Source organism: Diceros bicornis, chromosome 14 (assembly GCF_020826845.1).
Source record: "Diceros bicornis minor isolate mBicDic1 chromosome 14, mDicBic1.mat.cur, whole genome shotgun sequence".
NCBI lineage: Eukaryota > Metazoa > Chordata > Mammalia > Perissodactyla > Rhinocerotidae > Diceros > Diceros bicornis.
In genome coordinates, this window is record NC_080753.1 from 35,816,876 (window position 1) to 35,835,353 (window position 18,478).

Genomic DNA, 18,478 nt, shown 5'->3' on the forward strand with positions numbered 1-18,478 from the left:
CTACTGGCAATGTAGCATGAAGATACAAAAGTTAACAGAGCAATGGATCTCCTTGACCTTGATAAAGCCCATGAGCATGTCTACGCTTGTGTGGGTTTGCATGTGTAAGCACATGTGGGAAGAAAGATGGGATGGCTCATACCTGTCCAATAAGTCACTGGCATTCTAGGAGAGAGAGAAAGGGAGTGAGAATCACAATCAGTTTCCAGGTTCCCGTCACCTCCAAATTCTCTCTCCAACCCACTATCGGATGCCACTCTGGGGTGTCACCTTGAGAACTGGAGGAGATAGCACCCCTTTTCTACACTCTATTTTGCTGCAGCAGCACTGTGAGGCCTTGGACAAGCCACCACCACATGTTACAGAGAAAACTCTCCTTACACCTTCCAGAAGGGTGCTACAGGTAGGCTGTCCACTAATTGGGGAAAATCCCAGTCTTTGGGAGGTGTCTCAGGGTACGCACCTTCAGTGTGTTGGCGTTCAGTTCCTTAGCTGTCCTCTCCAGATCAGTGACCAGGTTGCTGAGCTGGGTTATTGCCGTGGAGATGTCCAAGATTCTGGACACCTCTGCTGGCATGTCCTCCAGGTGGTCTGGCCACTGCTGAGGGAGGGTATCCAGCTGTCTCTTAGTTTGGTGCTGGCTCCCCAGCTCAGCCTCCTGCCTGTCAGTCCCACAGTCTACATGAAACTACAGAAAAGAGACTCTCTAAGATTCAATGTCAAATTGCTCCCTCCTGGCCCTTCACAGTCTCTGAATACTCTGAGTGAGAATGTTGATTCCTCAGTCCTCTTCCTCTTGTGGCATTGCCTCTGCATGGCACAGGAATTGCAGAGGCAGCTGTGTTCCTCATAAATGCAGGGACAACTTCCCTCCCACCTCAAGCTCTTGTGAACATCCACAGATGCTATATCACACATGGTGGGCAGACACACACACACACACACACAGCTCAGCTATATCCTCCCACTGCCTGCTTTTAAGCCCCTTCAAGTCATAAGGCGAGAAGAGACCCCACAGCTAAGTGGGCAAGAGGGACAGAAAGGTAGACCATCAGAGACCGAGACGGAGACCTAAAGTTTGCGTGATCATTTTCAATTGATGAACTGCTTGTCTCCTTTGATCCTGGCTGTGAGCCAAGGGGAGCAGGATTGTCTTTCGTATAACATATAAACCCCATGAAGATCAGAGGGCTTGACTTGCCCCAGGTCACTCCGCTAGCAAACCCCAAGGCCGAGCCCAGCACCCAGGTTCCCAGCCTCCAGGACCTCCCCCTACTTCAGGCTGCTCCAGACAGACAGATGGCCAGAACAGGGCGCAAGGACCCTGAGGACGCTCCGCGGTGGTCCTTCCCAGGACACTGCACATCTCACCTGCACAGCCTGCAGTTTCTCTAACTCCTGAGCCCTGAGCCGCTGAAGTTCCCCGATGTCCTTTCTGAGCTTCCTGCTCCTGCGGTTTAGTCGTTCCTAGAGAGACGGACACACTTGTTTGTCAGACTAGGGGTGAGGGTGGTGCTCAACCAAACAGGGTGGGGGTCCTGATCTCAGGATGAGGCTGAAGTAAAATTCTGCCTAAAAATAGTCAGTCTTCGAAGCATCCTGCTTGGGATAAGGAACATGAGAGTTTATTTAACGGACAATGATGGGGAAAAAGCAATGGGTAATTTTTTTTAAAGCGTTAACTACACAAAAATAACATAGTAACAGAACCTCTTCTACTTGACTTCAGGGTGTTTTTCTCCTAACTTCTGAAAGTTGTATGCTGATCACTGGCAATTCTTACTACTTCACATCAACAAGTGAAACCAGTTTAGACAGACTTACTTGGGGGAGATGCAAAGCCTCTGGCACTACTCCCCTGCCCTGGCTGGGGTGGACAAGAGCCCTCTATTAGACACAAACCCACAGCCCAGGGAGGCATGTAACCTCTCTCTAAATCATAAATCAGTGTCCGGACATGTCCTGAAGCTAAATATGTTATGAATGATTTCAGTTTCTAAAAAATTTGCTTTTGGGTTTTTGATAAACTGTGAGGGGAGCAAAAAGAAAGCTAGTATTGATACCAACATAGGCCTTTAATGAATCAAAGTGGAAGAAAGGTGAGGGCCAGGCGGCAGGTGTCAACACAAAACTCTGGAAACAGTCTTCTTGTAATCCCTTATTAGATTAGTTACAAAATGTATTTGCCCTGCCAGATAAAAGGGCATACAAAGCTGTAGTAATAAAATGGTGTGGTACTGGTGCAAGAACAAATTGAAAATGAGAGAAGAGTGATCTCAGGGACAGACCCATGCTTATAAAGGAATTTAAAAAGAAAAAGTGGTACTTAAATCAGTGAGAGAAAGGACAGACTCTGTAGATACTGTGTTATGAAAACTGGCCTACAATAATAGAGAAAAATAAAGCTGGATCCCTACCTCGAACCATATGTGAAGGTAGACTCTAGATGGATTAAAGATCTAAGTGTGAGAGGTAAAACTATAAAGTTAATAGAAAATCTTGTTAGAGAATAAATTTGTGACCTATGGGTAGGGAAACATGTCTTAAACCCCCAAAAGCACAAACCATGAGGGAATTATTTAATTTGATTACCTCAAAATTATATATTTATGCTCAATGACAACACCATGGACAAAATTAACAGAGAAATGATAGATTAGGAGATGATATTTGCCATGTCTAAAACCAACAAGAGACTTCAATGTAGAATATAAAAAGGAAAGCCTACAAATCAATAAGAAGACAAGAATCCAAGAGAAAATTTGCAAAAAATATGAACAGTTAATTCACAGAAGAGGGAATAAGAAAAGTGCTAAAGTGCATGTGAGTTGATGCCAAAACTCACCAGCAATTAGAGAAATGGAAATTAATACAACAATGAAATAGTATTTGACACCCATCAGATTAATAAAAATTAGACAACTGGAAAACGCTGAGGGTGGGGGATGGATGTGGATATAAGCACCATATTGCAGGCTGGTGAGATGTGCACTGGCACAGCCGCTCTGGTGAGGGTCCCAGTCACCTAAGCATACCTTCCTCTATGATCCAGTGGTCCTGTTTCTGGGTAAATATCCTAGAGAATTCTTCACTTAAGTCCTAAGAGGACACGAACACTACAGCATTGTTTGCTGTAAGAGAGAGTTGGAGTCACGTCAAGTCCATTCCAGGGGAAATGGATGAGCAAAGTGTGGCAGGTGCCCACTGTGGAATACTATGCAGTTGTCAGAAGCAAAGGACTATATGACACACAGAGCATGCACTGATCTTAAAAACATGGTCAAGTGGGCCGGCCCAGTGGCTTAGTGCTTAAGTGCGCATGCTCTGCTGCTGGCGGCCCGGGTTCGGATCCCGGGCGCGCACCAATGCACTGCTTCTCCAGCCATGCTGAGGCCACGTCCCACGTACAGCAACTAGAAGGATGTGCAGCTATGACATACAACTATCTACTGGGGCTTTCAGGGGGAAAAATAAATAAAAAATAAAATTATAAAAAAATAAATAAATAAAAACATGGTAAAGTGGAAAAGCAAGAAATAGAATCAGGTCTATAATATAACTTTGTTAATTCAATATACAAGCATACAATACAGAAATATGTGTTTTTATCAAACTGTCTACAAATAAAAATGCCATAAACACTTTAAATGGTTGCTCATGGGAGGGGGAGGAATGGTGATTAAATGGAACAAGCAAGTAAAACAAGAAAGTGACTTGTGGACTAAAGATAAGGATGTGCTATTGGCTGAAGAGTGTGTGTTTCATTAACTGAATCCTTCCCATCTCAGGTAAAAAAAAAAATTTAGGAGATTTTGTTGTTGTTGTTGACTGTTTATGGAGAATATTTTTTATTTTTGTCATTTTTGTCTGGTTTCCTCTCGTAAACTCTTTTTTTTTTTTTTAATGAGGAGGATCAGCCCTGAGCTAACATCCGATACCAATCCTCCTCTTTTTTCCTGAGGAAGATTGGCCCTGAGCTAACATCCGTGCCCATCTTCTTCTACTTTATATGGGACACCGCCACAGCATGGCTTGACAGGCGGTCCATCGGTGCACTCCTGGGTTCTGAACCGGCGAACCCGGGGCGGCCAGAGCAGAGCACACGCACTTAACCACTGCACCACCAGGCGGCCCCTTGTAAACTCTTAAAATGTGTTGCTTCGGGAAGAGTCCCATATCACTGGAGATGTACATGTAGAGGTTGAGGTTGGAGGAGATGACTTTGAAAGTTCTGGCCCTGAGATTTTGTGGATGAAATCAAAGTCAAGCGACTGGAGGTGAGAGATCAGGAAGGACATTCATGCAAGCAAAAAGCTTCAGTAAGCAGAGGAGACAATGATGTCACTAGGAAGTTATTAAAAATTTGTCATGTCACTGGGTGTCATCTGTAGGCACTTCTCTTCAGAGAGGGAATAAAACACTCATTGGAGGAGTGGGAGGTAGCAAATGGGCATCGTGGATTTCACTGGTGGGTCTCAATGGTGAAGGAGAAGGCTGGGCTGGGGAACTGTTTGCATGACTACAAAAGTTCAGGTCTCACACAGCTCAAAAATGCAAACAAACACCCTTCACCTTGCTACCTCATCAATCTACTCTCTGTCTCTGTCCTTATAATTGAACTTTGAGTAGTCAGTTCCCACTGTCTTCACGTCCTCATAGCCTCTTTGCTCGTCAGCCATCTGCTTTGTTTCTCATCACTGTTTTAAAACTTCTCTCTCCAAAGTCACCATTGATCTCCAGGAATGAAATCAGAGGTGCCTTCTTCTCAGGCCTCCTATTCTTTGATGTAATTCTCTCCTCATGTCCCACATCACTCATCCCACTCCCCACCCCGTCCTTCCTTGACCTCCTTGAGGTTGTTTCTCTAACCCTTTTCTATCTCCAAACGATATCTTTAACTTTCCATCTGGAGGCTCTAGATCTTATCATCATTCCCAAACTAGATCTTTTTCCTAACAGTCAATCCCACATTTCCAGCTGAGAGCTAAGTATCTCCTACTGCCCTATTCACAGCTCAAAATCAATCCGGAGAAATCACACTTATCATCCCCTTCCCCACCTTCTGCAATCCACTACTCTTGACCTCCATGTTTCTGTCTTTGGACCCACCACTCTGTCTGTCACCCAGATTGAACTCTCAGTCCTATTTCATCTTCTATCTGTGTTACTCCTCTTCTCAAAATGGGTTCTCATTACCAAAGATAAACCCAAACTCCTTAACCCAGTATCCAAGGCTCTCCGAGACCTAACCCCAATTTACATCTCGGATGTTACCTCTCCCTACTCCCTCCGTGTTCTCTGCAGCAGCCAAACAGAACTGCTTGGGGTTCCCTGAACACACCCCATGCAGCCACACCTCCTCATGGCTTCTCTTTTACTTCCTTCTGGTAGGAATGCTATCTATTTCTCCCTGACAAAATCAGGCTTATTCTTAAGATCCAGTTCAAAAAGCCACAGTCCTATCTTCTGGTGTAGTTTAAAATTCAATAAAGAGTTTAAAAGCAACTGGAAACATTGTGCAAAGGCAAAAAGAAAGCAAAGATAACAGCAATAAAGATAAATGCATGAAATAATCAAAGATAATACAGATCTGTCATTTACAATATTCAACATGAGTAAGGTAAAGTCTCTGTTCTTAAAAAAATTTGTTCATCCATTGCATTAAACAGTGGGTGCATATCACGTGAATAAAAGCACACATTAGAATGAAAAAGCAAAATTCTACAAACTTTTATCTTCCTAAAATATTCTTCAGGGCCGGCCCCGTGGCTTAGCGGTTAAGTGCACACGCTCCACTGCTGGCGGCCCGGGTTCGGATCCCAGGCGCGCACCGACTCACCGCTTATCCGGCCATGCTGAGGCCGCGTCCCACGTACAGCAACTAGAAGGATGTGCATCTATGACATACAACTATCTACTGGGGCTTTGGGGGGAAAAAATAAATTAAAAAAAATAAATAAAATATTCTTCAGGGGAAAAAAAACCAAACTGAAATATAAGAAATAGTACAACACCTGATTTGTCTTAATGGATATTTTTTAAAGTTTGTGATTCTATCAGATATCAGATAAAATGTGATTTTACATTAAAAAAAATTAACCAAAAACATCATTAAGTAGTGATGAAACATGAGAACCTAGGAACATTGAAATTCTTTCTCAGATGGCTTACCAACAAAACGCATGAAAGAAAAAGTGGTTAACAGACAAACAGGTATCTTTTCCTGATACAGTTGCCAAAAAAAATTACCAACTTTCAAAAAAGCACACTCCTTATGAACCAAAAGTATCCCAAAATATGGATGAGAATTATGTCACCCATTATATTTTATGAGGAAAAGTGGTGTTGATGACTAAACTTGACAATGTCCGTATGATTGTGCATCTAGAAAACATCAGGAAATTAACTTAAAGGATATATGAGCTCAGCAAAGACTCTCATTTGATCAACAAGTACCAATTGCCAAAAAACGAACCTTATAAAACACACAGCTACCTTCAATATGAGGTTTAAGTAAAGACAATTTAACATCTGATTCAGAAACATAAATGAAAACAGGGAGTGATATATTCTCCTATTGGCTGCTAAAATTAAGGAAGCCCCCAAAAGTTATAATTATTAATGTAATCAACAAATTTAATGCAATGCCAATTAAAATCTGAGGGAATGCTCTACAAAACTTAGAAATATTGCACAAGAAAATTCCTCTGAAAAGACAGTCAGAAGAACATCAGGTTACAAAAAACTATTATATGGCAAAGATGCTGCTAGATTTTTTTAAAAACCATAAAAAAACAAGTATTAAGACTATATAATAACTTTAGAACAAAAAAAAATAATCAACTGAGTAGAATGAAAAAAAAATATGTTATTACGAAAATTTATGTCAAACCAGAAACAACACATAGATCTGGAAAGGACTCACTATTACAGACATGTTTTGGGGACAACTGGACACTAGAATAAAGAAAAATTAACATGAAGTCCTCCTTCAAAACAACACACTATATTCAATTCCAAATAAGCCAGGAATTAATTAATCTTTAAAAAGCAAACAGAATAGCATAATCATTTAGATGAATTTCTAAGACACAGTGATTATATTTTTTAAAAGAATAGAACTGATTTAAATACAAATTTCTAAAATTTTTGCCCCAAAATGCAATAAATAAGAAAAGAAATAAGAGAATAAGAAAAATAGATATTAAACATAACTAATATAGCTTAATAGCCAAAAGATAAACTACTTTGATGCAATGATATAAAACATACACTCTGATTCTAGGGGAAAATGTAGATAGTGAGTCTTCATACAGAAGAAAACCTCACCACCAGCATTCTTTTTTTTTTTTTTAATTTTTTTTTAATTTTTATTTTTTTCCCCCAAAGCCCCAGTAGATAGTTGTATGTCATAGTTGCACAGCCCTCTAGTTGCTGTACGTGGGACGCGGCTCCAGCATGGCCGGAGAAGCGGTGCGTCGTCCACCAGCATTCTTAATCAAGCAAAGTAAAAAACTTCAGCATTGTTACACTTAGAAAACCAGCAAAATACATTAAAGTGATTGACACCGACATGGGTTGGGCAGTGGAAGCAAGTGTGCAAAAAAGACCTTGTAGCACTGCCAATTATTCAGTCTTTCTGGGGTACAGTCTGGGATTACATAATTCCTTTAAAAAGGACATAGTTTATAATATTTAATATACAAAATTTAATTCAAAGAAATAGAAATATGGTGAGAAATCATAAGAAATCTTTATTTCAAAACTATGCTGTCAACATCTACAAACACACACGGGGTCCATCATTATAATCACTCCTTCGGAAACACTCTCAACTCCCTTGCCTCTCCTTCTATTACTTTTCAGGCAACTCCTTATCCCCGGATAAACTCGACCACCATCTTTTCCTTGGCTATCCTCAAGCAGCCTCATGAAACACATTGAATTCCTAGTTTCAAAACTCAAATTGGTGTTCCCACTCAGTTTCTCTCCTAGGTTCACTTTCCCAAACTATACCACAGCTTCTCCTCTCTTTTCAAATCTTTCACATCCCCATTTCCACCCACACTGCTGATGTTCTTCTCTTTTAGCATCTGGAACACCACATCCCTTGTTTTTCTCCTGCCTTGCTAGTGGCTCATTCTGAGTCTCGTTTCCTGGGTGCTCCTCTACCTTACATCTAAATCATGGCCTCTCTCAGGACCTGGCCCTGGAACTTCTTTTCTTTCTAGACTCTCTCCTGAGGCTACTGCATCAATTCCTTTGGATTTAAACATCATCTTTATTCTGACGGATCCTCATTCTAGGTTCTGGGAATACTTCCTCAGACTCCCTTTGGAGATCCAGAGTTCATATCCAACTGCGTATCCAAGATCCTACTTTGATGTATCTCAGCTTGGATTCAACTTGTCCTAAATGAAACTCGATGTTTTGTTCAAACCTCTTCTCCCCAGCCCTTATCTTTCCATCATCCATCTAGTTTCTCAAGCTAGAAACTCATGAAGTCATCTTTGATTCCCTTCATTCTGTCACTCCACTTCTCATCTATCAGTATATGCTGTCAATTCAAACTCTAATTATAAATTCTTCAAATATAACAAGACTTTTCCAGACTTGGGCCTCTGCATTGCTCCCCCACTTCCCATTGGCCAGCTTTTCTTTCTCTAGGTCTCAGTTTCAGTGTCACCCCCTCCATGAGGCCCTCACTGACCACACTAACATGAGTCATCCATTACTATCTCAGATCCTTGTTTGTTTTCTTTCTAGCTCATAAAAAACATAGAGTTTGTTTGATTTCTTGTCTATCTCCCTTACTAAACTGTAAACTTCCTGGAAGTAGAGATGGCATCTCTGTTGTTCATCATTGTATTCCTAGCATGTATTATAGTTCCTAACACACTGCAGGAACTTATTTAAGTTTTTCTTAAATGAACAAATATTGTTATTTATTTATTTTAGGTGTCCTGTCATAATGTAAAAGTAGACTTGAGGACAAAGATTATGAATCATCTTTTTACTTCCTACAATCCCTAGCATGACATCCTACACAAAGCACAGACCTGAATAAATCATTAAGTGAGTAAGTAGTAGATTTTCTCCATCTTGTGCCTGGCTGATCAGCAGGTGGGAGCGCCCCCAACCCCCCGTGGTACACTGCACCTAGAAGGAATGATGTTAGAACCAGAGAACTCTGCCTCTTTGGCTTTCTGAATTATTTCTCTACCTTCCTATAGTCACCCCCAATCTGGACTCCCCACTTTCTCGTCCTGTATTATAATATGTTTTCAAAATTCAAGTATTGGGGTCAGCCCCACGGCATAGCTGTTAAGTGCACGCGCTCCGCTGCTGGCAGCCCAGGTTCGGATCCTGGGTGGGCACCGATGCACTGCTTGTCAGGCGCCATATAAAGTAGAGGAAGAGGGGCACGGATGTTAGCCCAGGGCCAGTCTTCCTCAGCAAAAAGAGGAGGATTGGCATGGATGTTAGCTCAGGGCTGATCTTCCTCACAAAAAAATTAATTAATTAATTAATTAAAAAACAAAAGTCAAGTATTGAATAGAAGACTTTGGAAACTCATCCTTCATTGTTGGATAGAAAGACACCATGGTGAAATTATGTCAATTTTCAAACACTGACTGGGTTGGGGGTGCCGGGGGTGGGGGTAGGTTGGTAAAAATAATGCTAAAGCTAATTGGTAAAATAAGCGTATATAAGTACCCACAAAAATTCTGAAAGATAAGAGTATTGTGAGGGTTCTAAGACCTACTGGACATTAAAATACATTGCAAAGGTACAGTGTGTAAAATGGTTTGACACAGAGGCAGGAATAGACAGAAGAATAGAGCACAGTAGACAGTCGAGAAAAAATGTGTGTATATGTATATGCATTCATGGCATATTATGAAGTTGGCATTCAAATCCATGGGGCAACTATGGATTATTCAATAAACAGTGATAGGAAAAATTGTTTGTGACTGGGAAGTTATCTTACTCTTTCACCAAAATATACCTTGGGTGTTCTAAGTCCTCCAAAATATATGTTGAAGGGTATTCCCTGCAACATTCCATGTGATCTCAAAACAAAACAATAACCAGGAAATAACCCGATGTCTGTACGTCTGCCAATTTATGGTACATTCATACAATTGAATACCATGCAGCTGTTGAAAAGAATTCATAAGATCTCTACATACTGATGGGAAAATGGGAAAATGTCCAGACATATTTTTAGATGATAAAAATGAGTTACAGGGGGGCCGGCCCGGTGGCGCAAGCGGTTAGGTGCGCACGTTCCACTGCGGCGGCCCGGGGTTCGCCAGTTCGGATCCCGGGTGTGCACCGACACACCGCTTGTTAAGCCATGCTGTGGTGGCGTCCCATATAAAATAGAGGAAGATGGGCATGGATGTTAGCCCAGGGCCAGTCTTCCTCAGCAAAAAAGAGGAGGATTGGCATTGGATGTTAGCTCAGGGCTGGTCCTCCTCACAAAAAAAAAAAAAAAAAAAAAAATGAGTTACAGAAAAAAATAATGAATGCTTTTGTGTATGTGTGTGTTTTAAAGAGTGCATTCACACACACACACAAAATTTTCTGGAAGGATGATACACAAAAATCTAACAATGGTTACCTCTGGGGACTGAGAATGGAAGAAAGCAAGAAGAAAGACTTTTACTTCTGACTTTACACCTTACAGTGTTGTCTGAAAGTATTTCCAAGAGCATATAACTTTCATGATAAAAAAATTAAATAAAATAGGGTAAAAATAATCACTATAGAAAGGAAGGAAGGAAAGAAAAGAGAAAGAAAAGACAAAGAAAGAAAGAAGAGAAAGAGAGAGAGAGACTCATGTACTAATTTCCAGGTTTCGATATAGGTATTTGCAGGATATTATTAATTAGCATATGTCAAATCTGATTACATTCTACCCCATTTCTAGTACCATCAACCTCGGAAACCATATAGTTTTAGTACTGAAAGAGTTTTGCATTATCTGGTCCAACTCCTTCATTTTACAGATGAGCAAATTGAAAGTAGCTCATGCTTCCTGGGAATCTGACATCACAGCGACAGTATCCCTTCTTAGACTCATATTAACGTGTTGACACTTTAATATCGGTAGCAAAATATACATGGAAAAGAAAGACGAGGGTCCGAAATAGGATGAAGCAGAAGAAACAAGAAAAATGGCAGCTACTGAGGCTCTGTGATATGCCAGGCATAATGGACAGAAGGTTGGAAGGAGTAACTCAGGGAGGTGGGGACCCCGCCTTACCTTGTAGTGGCTGATGGCATTTTCAATGGCCAGCTCACAATGAGACTTGTGTTCAGGGGACACCAGGCATTCCATACACAGAAGAAGTCTGCTCTCCTCACAGAACCAGCACACCTTCTTCTGGTGGCTGTCGCAGATATAGCCTGCCCCCAGCACCTCCTCGGAACAGGGCTTCCGGCAGAGGGGACAGCAGAGGATTCCGGAGGCCGAGGCCTTCGCCACGTGCTGGGCCAGGCACACTCGACAGAAGAGGTGCTTGCAGTCGGTGCTCACTGCCTCCTTCAGGTGTTCCTGGCAGATGGGGCAGACGCCCTCTTCCCGGCTGTCCTCCCGCAAAGGGAGCATGGTCTCCACCCCACACTGTCAGCCTCCCGTCTACAGGGCCTCCTTCTCCACCGGGGCTTTGGAAGGCCTGCCACATAGACACTCCAGATAAGATGGCCCAGCTGGAAGGCAGCAGCCCTAGCACAGCCTAGAGGGCATGACTTGGCCCTCCAACTTCAGGCAACTGCCCGCTCTCCATCAATGAGCCGTAGCCAGACCATGCAAACCACGATTCTACACGAGTTGCAGAAATATCTCATCAGCTTTGACATGCACCCTCTGGTTTCCTTGTATTTACTAAACTTGAAATCACTATTTTTCAGACACCTGGAGGAAGCAGGTGATTCAAAAACCAATTCTGTTTTCCTCGTCAGAGCTTTCTGTGAATATTTTTACAGTTCAAAGTTAAAAACCCAGAGCATCATGATCAAAAGCCAGAGCATGATAAACTTAAAAGTTGAAAGTCTCTAATTTACTCTCAGTTGGGAGAATTTGGCAGGAGTTTGGAGTGTCCTCTCCACACTGGAACATTAGAAGGCTCGTGGTCACACTCTAAGAATTTGGCTACTGCTATCAATTACTACCACCAACTATTTGCATCAGCATCTCTGTCAGCTGGTCATTCTCTCAACCAGCATCCTTTCCATACGGATTCTACAATGAAAGAGTAGGAGAAAGAGAACAGGACATAGAGCAGACCAGAGACCTGTGTCATGTTTAAAGGCACCTTTACCATTCCTTTCAAACCATCTCCAAAGACGACTCAATGAAAGAAGTACTCCCCAGCATCAGTTCCCTTAAACACTGCATTCACTCTCATTCCCTCATCCCCAAACCCCTTGCCTAGTCCTCCTCCCAAGAAGCTCTTTTAGTATCCTACCTCAATTTCTCCTGCTACAACTTCAGGTCATTTTATCAGGCTCCAGTTCTGGAGAGATGGCCAGCAGTGAATGATTCTTTTTAAATCATACCGATTATATAAGCTCATGTGTCAGTAAGACTAGGGGAGAGGTGAAGAGGCCCATCACTTCCTGGAAACACTGAATTATCAGGAAAATGAAACGTGTCATGGCTGAGTAACTGACCTGGAGTAGTTGGAAGGTGAGATGGACTTTGATTGGTGCAAGGTGTGGCTTGTTTGCACAAGGAGAGGAGGAAGGTCTTGGGTCCTTCAATGTAAATGACACGAACTGAGAGTCAACTCACGAAATGAGGACCTCCCAGAACCCCAGCTTATGGTACCTCAGGATCCAGGCTTCATAGAACCATGGCATCTACTCATGATACTGGAAGATCAACTGCCCACCCCACTGTCTTCCAGTTTCCCTCCAGTCAGGATGGTCTCAGCCCTGACACTGGGGAAGACCACAGGGGGTCCCACTAATAAGGGCTGCCAGTTGAGGCTTTAAGGGTTCAAGATTCTTGTTAAAACCTCACTCTATAGTCTCCTTCCTCAGTCCCACTTTGCCACCCTCTGCTGTGGGGGTGCTACTAAAGTCACTTTCCCCAAAGTCACAGTTCCTTGGCTTTCTTCTCAAAGGAGGCGGACGGTCCCTCAAATCTCAGGGTTGTGGGCAGGTGGGCATCTTCCTCACCCCATATCACCACTTCCTGAGCATGACTTCCCCAGAGCCAGACAAAATATCTGCTTGTGGAGCTCTGCTTGTCCACGCTCTACCCCTTCCTGGCTGCCCTCCGCAGAGCCATCCCCCTTAATTCATTGAGGACTTGCACACGAGACCCACAGGCTTTTCCCTACCTCATGTCCTGCCACCATCCCAGGTGATTTCAAGGACTATGTAGATGACCATCCACATGGAGGTCCTGCAGCTCCTTGACTTGCTCAATCCAGTGACCTTTACTTTTGCCACCCACCCTAGTGATCCTTCTCCGGACCTTGTCAGAATTCAGATTTCCCCACCTGAAATCACAAATCCGGGCACTGGACCCGTCCTACAGCTCTCTCCCTAAGCTATACCACATCTGTTCTTCCATCTCTGATCCTCGACTGCTCCACATTCTACATTTCTGTCACATCTCATGAGATAATACGAGAAACAAAAATATAGAGAGATTAAGCGACCTGCCCAAGGCGACAGAGGGATAAACAGAGAGCAAGGATTCAGATCTGGATGTGTCATCCTAGCCCACATGTTTCATCACCACAAAGTGTCATCTCTTCACACCCTTCCTAGCTCTTAGAAAGAGTTCAGTAAAGCCTTAATAAATGGATGGGCAAATGGGCAGATAGATAGTTGGATTTTGGATAGACAGGTAAAGAAATAGCACTTTGTACCACCTTAGAGTACTGACCATATGGTAACTTCTGTAGTTATTTAGATACTTTTCTTGATTTTCCTTCTGGTTTATTGAGCAATAATAAAGGCAGGGATCCACTGTATTTAAGTTAACACTAGCTTAAGAATGATTTAAGGGTAGAAGTCATAAAAGGAAAGACAGATAAGTTCAACCACATTTTAAAAGATTTGCATGAGGGGCTGGCCCCATGGCTTAGTGGTGAAGTGCACACGCTCCGCTACTGGCAGACCGGGTTTGGATCCTGGGCGGGCACCGACACACTGCTTGTCGGGCCATGCTGAGGCAGCGTCCCACATACAGCAACTAGCAGGATGTGCAACTATGACATACAACTATCTACTGGGGCCTTGGGGAGAAAAAGGGCGGGGGGAGGAGGATTGGCAATAGATGTTAGCTCAGGGCTGGTCTTCCTCAGCAAAAAGAGGAGGATTGGCGTGGATGTTACCTCAGGGCTGATCTTCCTCACAAAAAAAAAAAGATTTTCATGGAAAAAAACCATAAAAGCAATGTGAAGAGACAAATGATCAAATAAAAATGTAAAAAGAAAACATATTTACAACTACCATCAAAATCAAAGGGCAAATTTCCCTAATGCGCAGAGAGTTCCTACAAATAAAAAAGAAATTATCAGCTACCAAGTAGGAAACTGGGCAGAGGGGATGAACAGACACTTCACAGAAAAAAAAATACAAAATGTCTCTAGAACAGATGAAAAGATGCTCAATCTCACTCACATGAAGAAAATGCAAATTAAAATGACACTGACATTAGATGCCTGGGTGGCTGGAGAACAGGGGTGGGAGGGGGACTTTCCCCTGTTTTCCCATTGTAACTTTTAAATTTGGAACCAAATAAGTATACCATCTATTTAATCAATTACTTAAATTTAAAGAAGAGGAAGAATCAGTCACTAGAAGGAAAGGAATTCTGGACTAGCCAAAAGATCTGGATTATGGTCCTAATTCTGAGATTTGGAGCTCCATATTCTGGGACAGCCACAACCTCAGCCTCCTTTCCAGGAAAGTGGATCAGATGTCATAGCTGGGAATGGATGTGTTTTATAAACTATAAACCAGTGCACAATTGTTAGGGGTTATTATTATTCCCCCTGCCTCACAGCCTATCCAGCATAGCTCCTTGCATATAGCAGGTGCTCAATAATTTTTTGAATGAATGGTCTTACCTAATTCCACCTACTTTAAAATATTCAGCCATGAATCAAGTGATTTGCATCTTTTCCCTCTCCTTCATCACTTTTTTTCTGCCTCTACTCTGACATTTCCCAGCAGAGAAGCCCTCTTACTTCTTCCTTACAGCTGCTCTAAACTCTTCACATCAGTTTAAGCCCAGCCTATGTCCCAGTCTCCTGCATGAAGCCTTCCTAACCACTCAGTCTTCATTCTTCCAGGGCCTCCACTAACAGCTGGACAGGTTGTTCACTGCACAAGAGAAGCTGGCAGAGGGGTTGAGATGTAGCCCGAAGTCTGCTTGCTAAGCCATGGACTCGAGTGCAGAGCAGCACCGGTTTTGAGGAAGGGGAGGGACCCATTCTAATTTGCACAAAAGTGTTAGAGGGGCTTACAGATGTATATGCATCTCTCCCTTTCCTGAACCACCACCTAATTTATTACCATTAAATTTTTGCCAACTTCCTTGACTTTGGCTCATGCTTATCTCTGTGAAGGATGAGACTATGTCTTCCCATCTTTTCATACTCTCCAATGCCTAGCCCAGTGCTGGGCAGCTTAAGCCACTCTTTCAAAAATCTCCAACTAAATCCTAAACTCGAATCTTAGTGCTATTTTCTAAGCCCACATCCAAACTGACAACTCCGAAACATTAGATCATCAGTAGCCCCTTCCTTGAAATTCTCTTCTCCGCTGGCTCCTGGGTTCACTTTCACCTCTCTGACCATCCATTAAAAGAGATCCACTCCCTCCTACAGCAACGACATGGAGCTATTTGGACTTGGAAGGCGGACTGGCCAGATTCAGATCTCCACTCCGCCGCTTCGCAGTTGTTAACTTTATGCAGGTCCGGTAACTTCCCTGAGCCCCAATGCCATTCGGATCCTTATCCCCTGGTCTTGATCTCCTTACTGAGTTTAAATTCCCGTGCGACCTTGGATGTCTCATCATTACCTCAAATTCAATGCACCTTCTAAAATTAATCCTACCTGGATTATCCGTGCATCCTGCCCAGAACAGGCTATGGGAAAGTCCTTCCGCGGTGTGTTTTAGCAGCTCTCTCAGTGGGCAGTAGGTGGCGCTGTCTCCCAAGACGGGACAGAGCTGTTTTTTTTCACCCTTTCTGGAAGGGTGAGTGCTGCCTTGACCGCGGGCCCTCGGACATGTCATTAAAAAACGGTAGCTTAAAAACTGACAGTATAGGCCGGCCCTGTGGCTTGGTGGTTAAGTGCGCGCGCTGCGATGCTGGTGACCTGGGTTCGGATCCCGGGTGCGCATCGAGGCACCACTTCTCGGTCCATCCTGAGGCTGAGTCCCACATACAGCAACTAGAAGGATGTGCAGCTGTGACATGCAACTATCTACTGGGGCTTTGGGGGGAAAAAATAAAATAAATAAAAAATCTAAACAAACAAACAAACAAAACTGACAGTATAATTCCTCAGGGCGAGAAATATATCCCTGTGGAGGGTTAGCCCTGAAATGTGCATACTTGGGAGTGGGAAGGGAGGAAGGGGAAGAGGGCATAAACTGTGTAAGAGGAAGAGGGGTATAGCCCAGAAGAGACAGACTGCAGGGCAGCAGAAGGCAGGGAGACCAAGGAAGAAAGTTTGCTGGTGAAAAATGTCCTGTGGCAGAAATAGACAAAGAATTTTTAAGGACAGAATGTCTAATATTGAACCTTAAGTTATCTGCTCCGCCATTCTGTGCTCTGATGAAACCCATCCTCTACTCCGGCACTCAACTGTCATCTATCCCTGGATCTTCGGGAAACTGTCAGTCAATCTATTATATGCAACTGCTTGGGTGAGAGATAGTTTAGAGAAATCACAGCAAAGATGCTATGCTCTATGCTGGGTAATGCAGTTCTCCGAAAAACGAAGTTTAGGGGAGCAGGGGCTCAAGATTTGAGACTCAGGAGACATGGAAAACTCAGCAGAGACCTTAGGAGCTGCTACTGAAAGTAACAAGTTCTTGGTGTAAATTCCTGGATTCCACCCAACGGCATGGAGGAAACAGCCTGAAATGTTTTGAGGCTATTAGTCATTCACCAGGTTGATAAAGAATCCCTGAGTCCTGCAGAACTGCTGCTCCTGCAAAGCACAGCCAGATGGACCCGTAGGGACACTTCAGGTGGAGAGGCTGTAGAAAGGGCTGAATCCACGCCGAGTGGAATGTTTACGAGTGGCTGACTTACTGTCAGTACGTGGTCAGACACACCCGTTTCAACAAAACTATAGTACTCCACAATTAGCCACTTCCTTGTAGTAGGGGAATTTACGAACTTCTGATTCTGAACTTACTGAGGCATAGAGAAGGATCAAAGGAGCCAGCAAGTGCAGAGAGTGACGTTAGGTGAGCCAGAGAGTGAGGGTCAGCAGAGAGAAGGCTTCAGGGACAATCTTGCTGCATCAGCCAGGTATACAGAGAAGGATCCACCACGAAGCTCCTCGCTTGAACTGGCCCTTTCAAGGCCCTGGGATGGGCCCTAGTAATGTGTTCACATGGTCATACTCTTTCGTAAAATTTGCAAAAATAATATATTTTAATCACAGGTAAGATTGCTATCTCTTTCCACTCCAACTTCCCTCTGTCACATTTTCCCTTCTATGAGGTGGCATTTTGGGGAGAGACCTAGCCAAGGGAAAATTGAGTTGAGCTTACATTGTTTGGGTTTACTAAGATATGAGGTTCATAAGTTATTGCTAGGTGTCTTGGTGTAGAAATGGCTTCCAGGAATGCCTGTACCGCCCACTGGCAAAACTCATCTGACACCAGAGACTAAAGTGCAGGGTGAGAAGATGTGTCATGATAAGAAACTGTTCTGTGACATGAGATACCAGAAGCCAGTGGACGCTGGAACCAATAAATGTTTGCAACTCCCAGACATGCAAGGTCGCAAGTATAGGATTCAGTCCCATCAATGAATAGTCAAAATGGAAGTTCTCTTCTTCAGGAATATATTTAATAATGCAACAGATACAATTATATCTAAATCATAAAATAATGTTTTACATATTTCTATACAAAATCAATAGAAGTTATTCTAACATCAAAAAGTGAATTGAAAGAAAAAAATTTTCAAATCAAACCAAAATCAGTAATGAAAGGGAAGAGACAAATTTTAAATACAAGTCAAGATAGACTCCTAGATTTTTGTTAATCAATTGATGAAAAAGAGTGAACCTATAAACACATTGAAACTTTTAAAAATTTCTTATTTGGCATCTATAAAGATAATCTAGAACTCATAATATACTTTTACAACAAGGAATTAACAATAAACATGTTAATGACCTTTAGCAATTTAAAGAGTTAGTCATTGCCCAAGAAAACTTGAAATGCCCTGAAATCTTAGAGCTCACTTAAGAAACTC

At 42.7% G+C, this 18,478-nt stretch overlaps 1 protein-coding gene across 1 annotated transcript; it reads right to left on the reverse strand.

Annotated features, from left to right (window-relative positions):
• On the reverse strand, window positions 1-11,617 carry TRIM40 (tripartite motif containing 40). Its single transcript, XM_058553991.1, has 4 exons — window positions 11,273-11,617; window positions 1,372-1,467; window positions 464-688; window positions 1-165 (listed from the first exon to the last, which is right to left on the reverse strand). Exons 1-4 carry the CDS (start codon window positions 11,615-11,617, stop codon window positions 1-3), a joined length of 831 nt encoding a protein of 276 aa, XP_058409974.1.
• Window positions 11,618-18,478: the final 6,861 nt, after the last annotated feature.

Coding starts and splice junctions, on each gene's coding strand:
- TRIM40 (XM_058553991.1), bottom strand. CDS start 11,617: ATGCTCCCTTTGCGGGAGGACAGCCGGGAAGAGGGCGTCTGCCCCATC. Junction 1,468..11,272: donor ATGCCATCAGCCACTACAAG/GTAAGGCGGGGT, acceptor CCGTCTCTCTAG/GAACGACTAAACCGCAGGAG. Junction 689..1,371: donor AGAAACTGCAGGCTGTGCAG/GTGAGATGTGCA, acceptor TCTTTTCTGTAG/TTTCATGTAGACTGTGGGAC.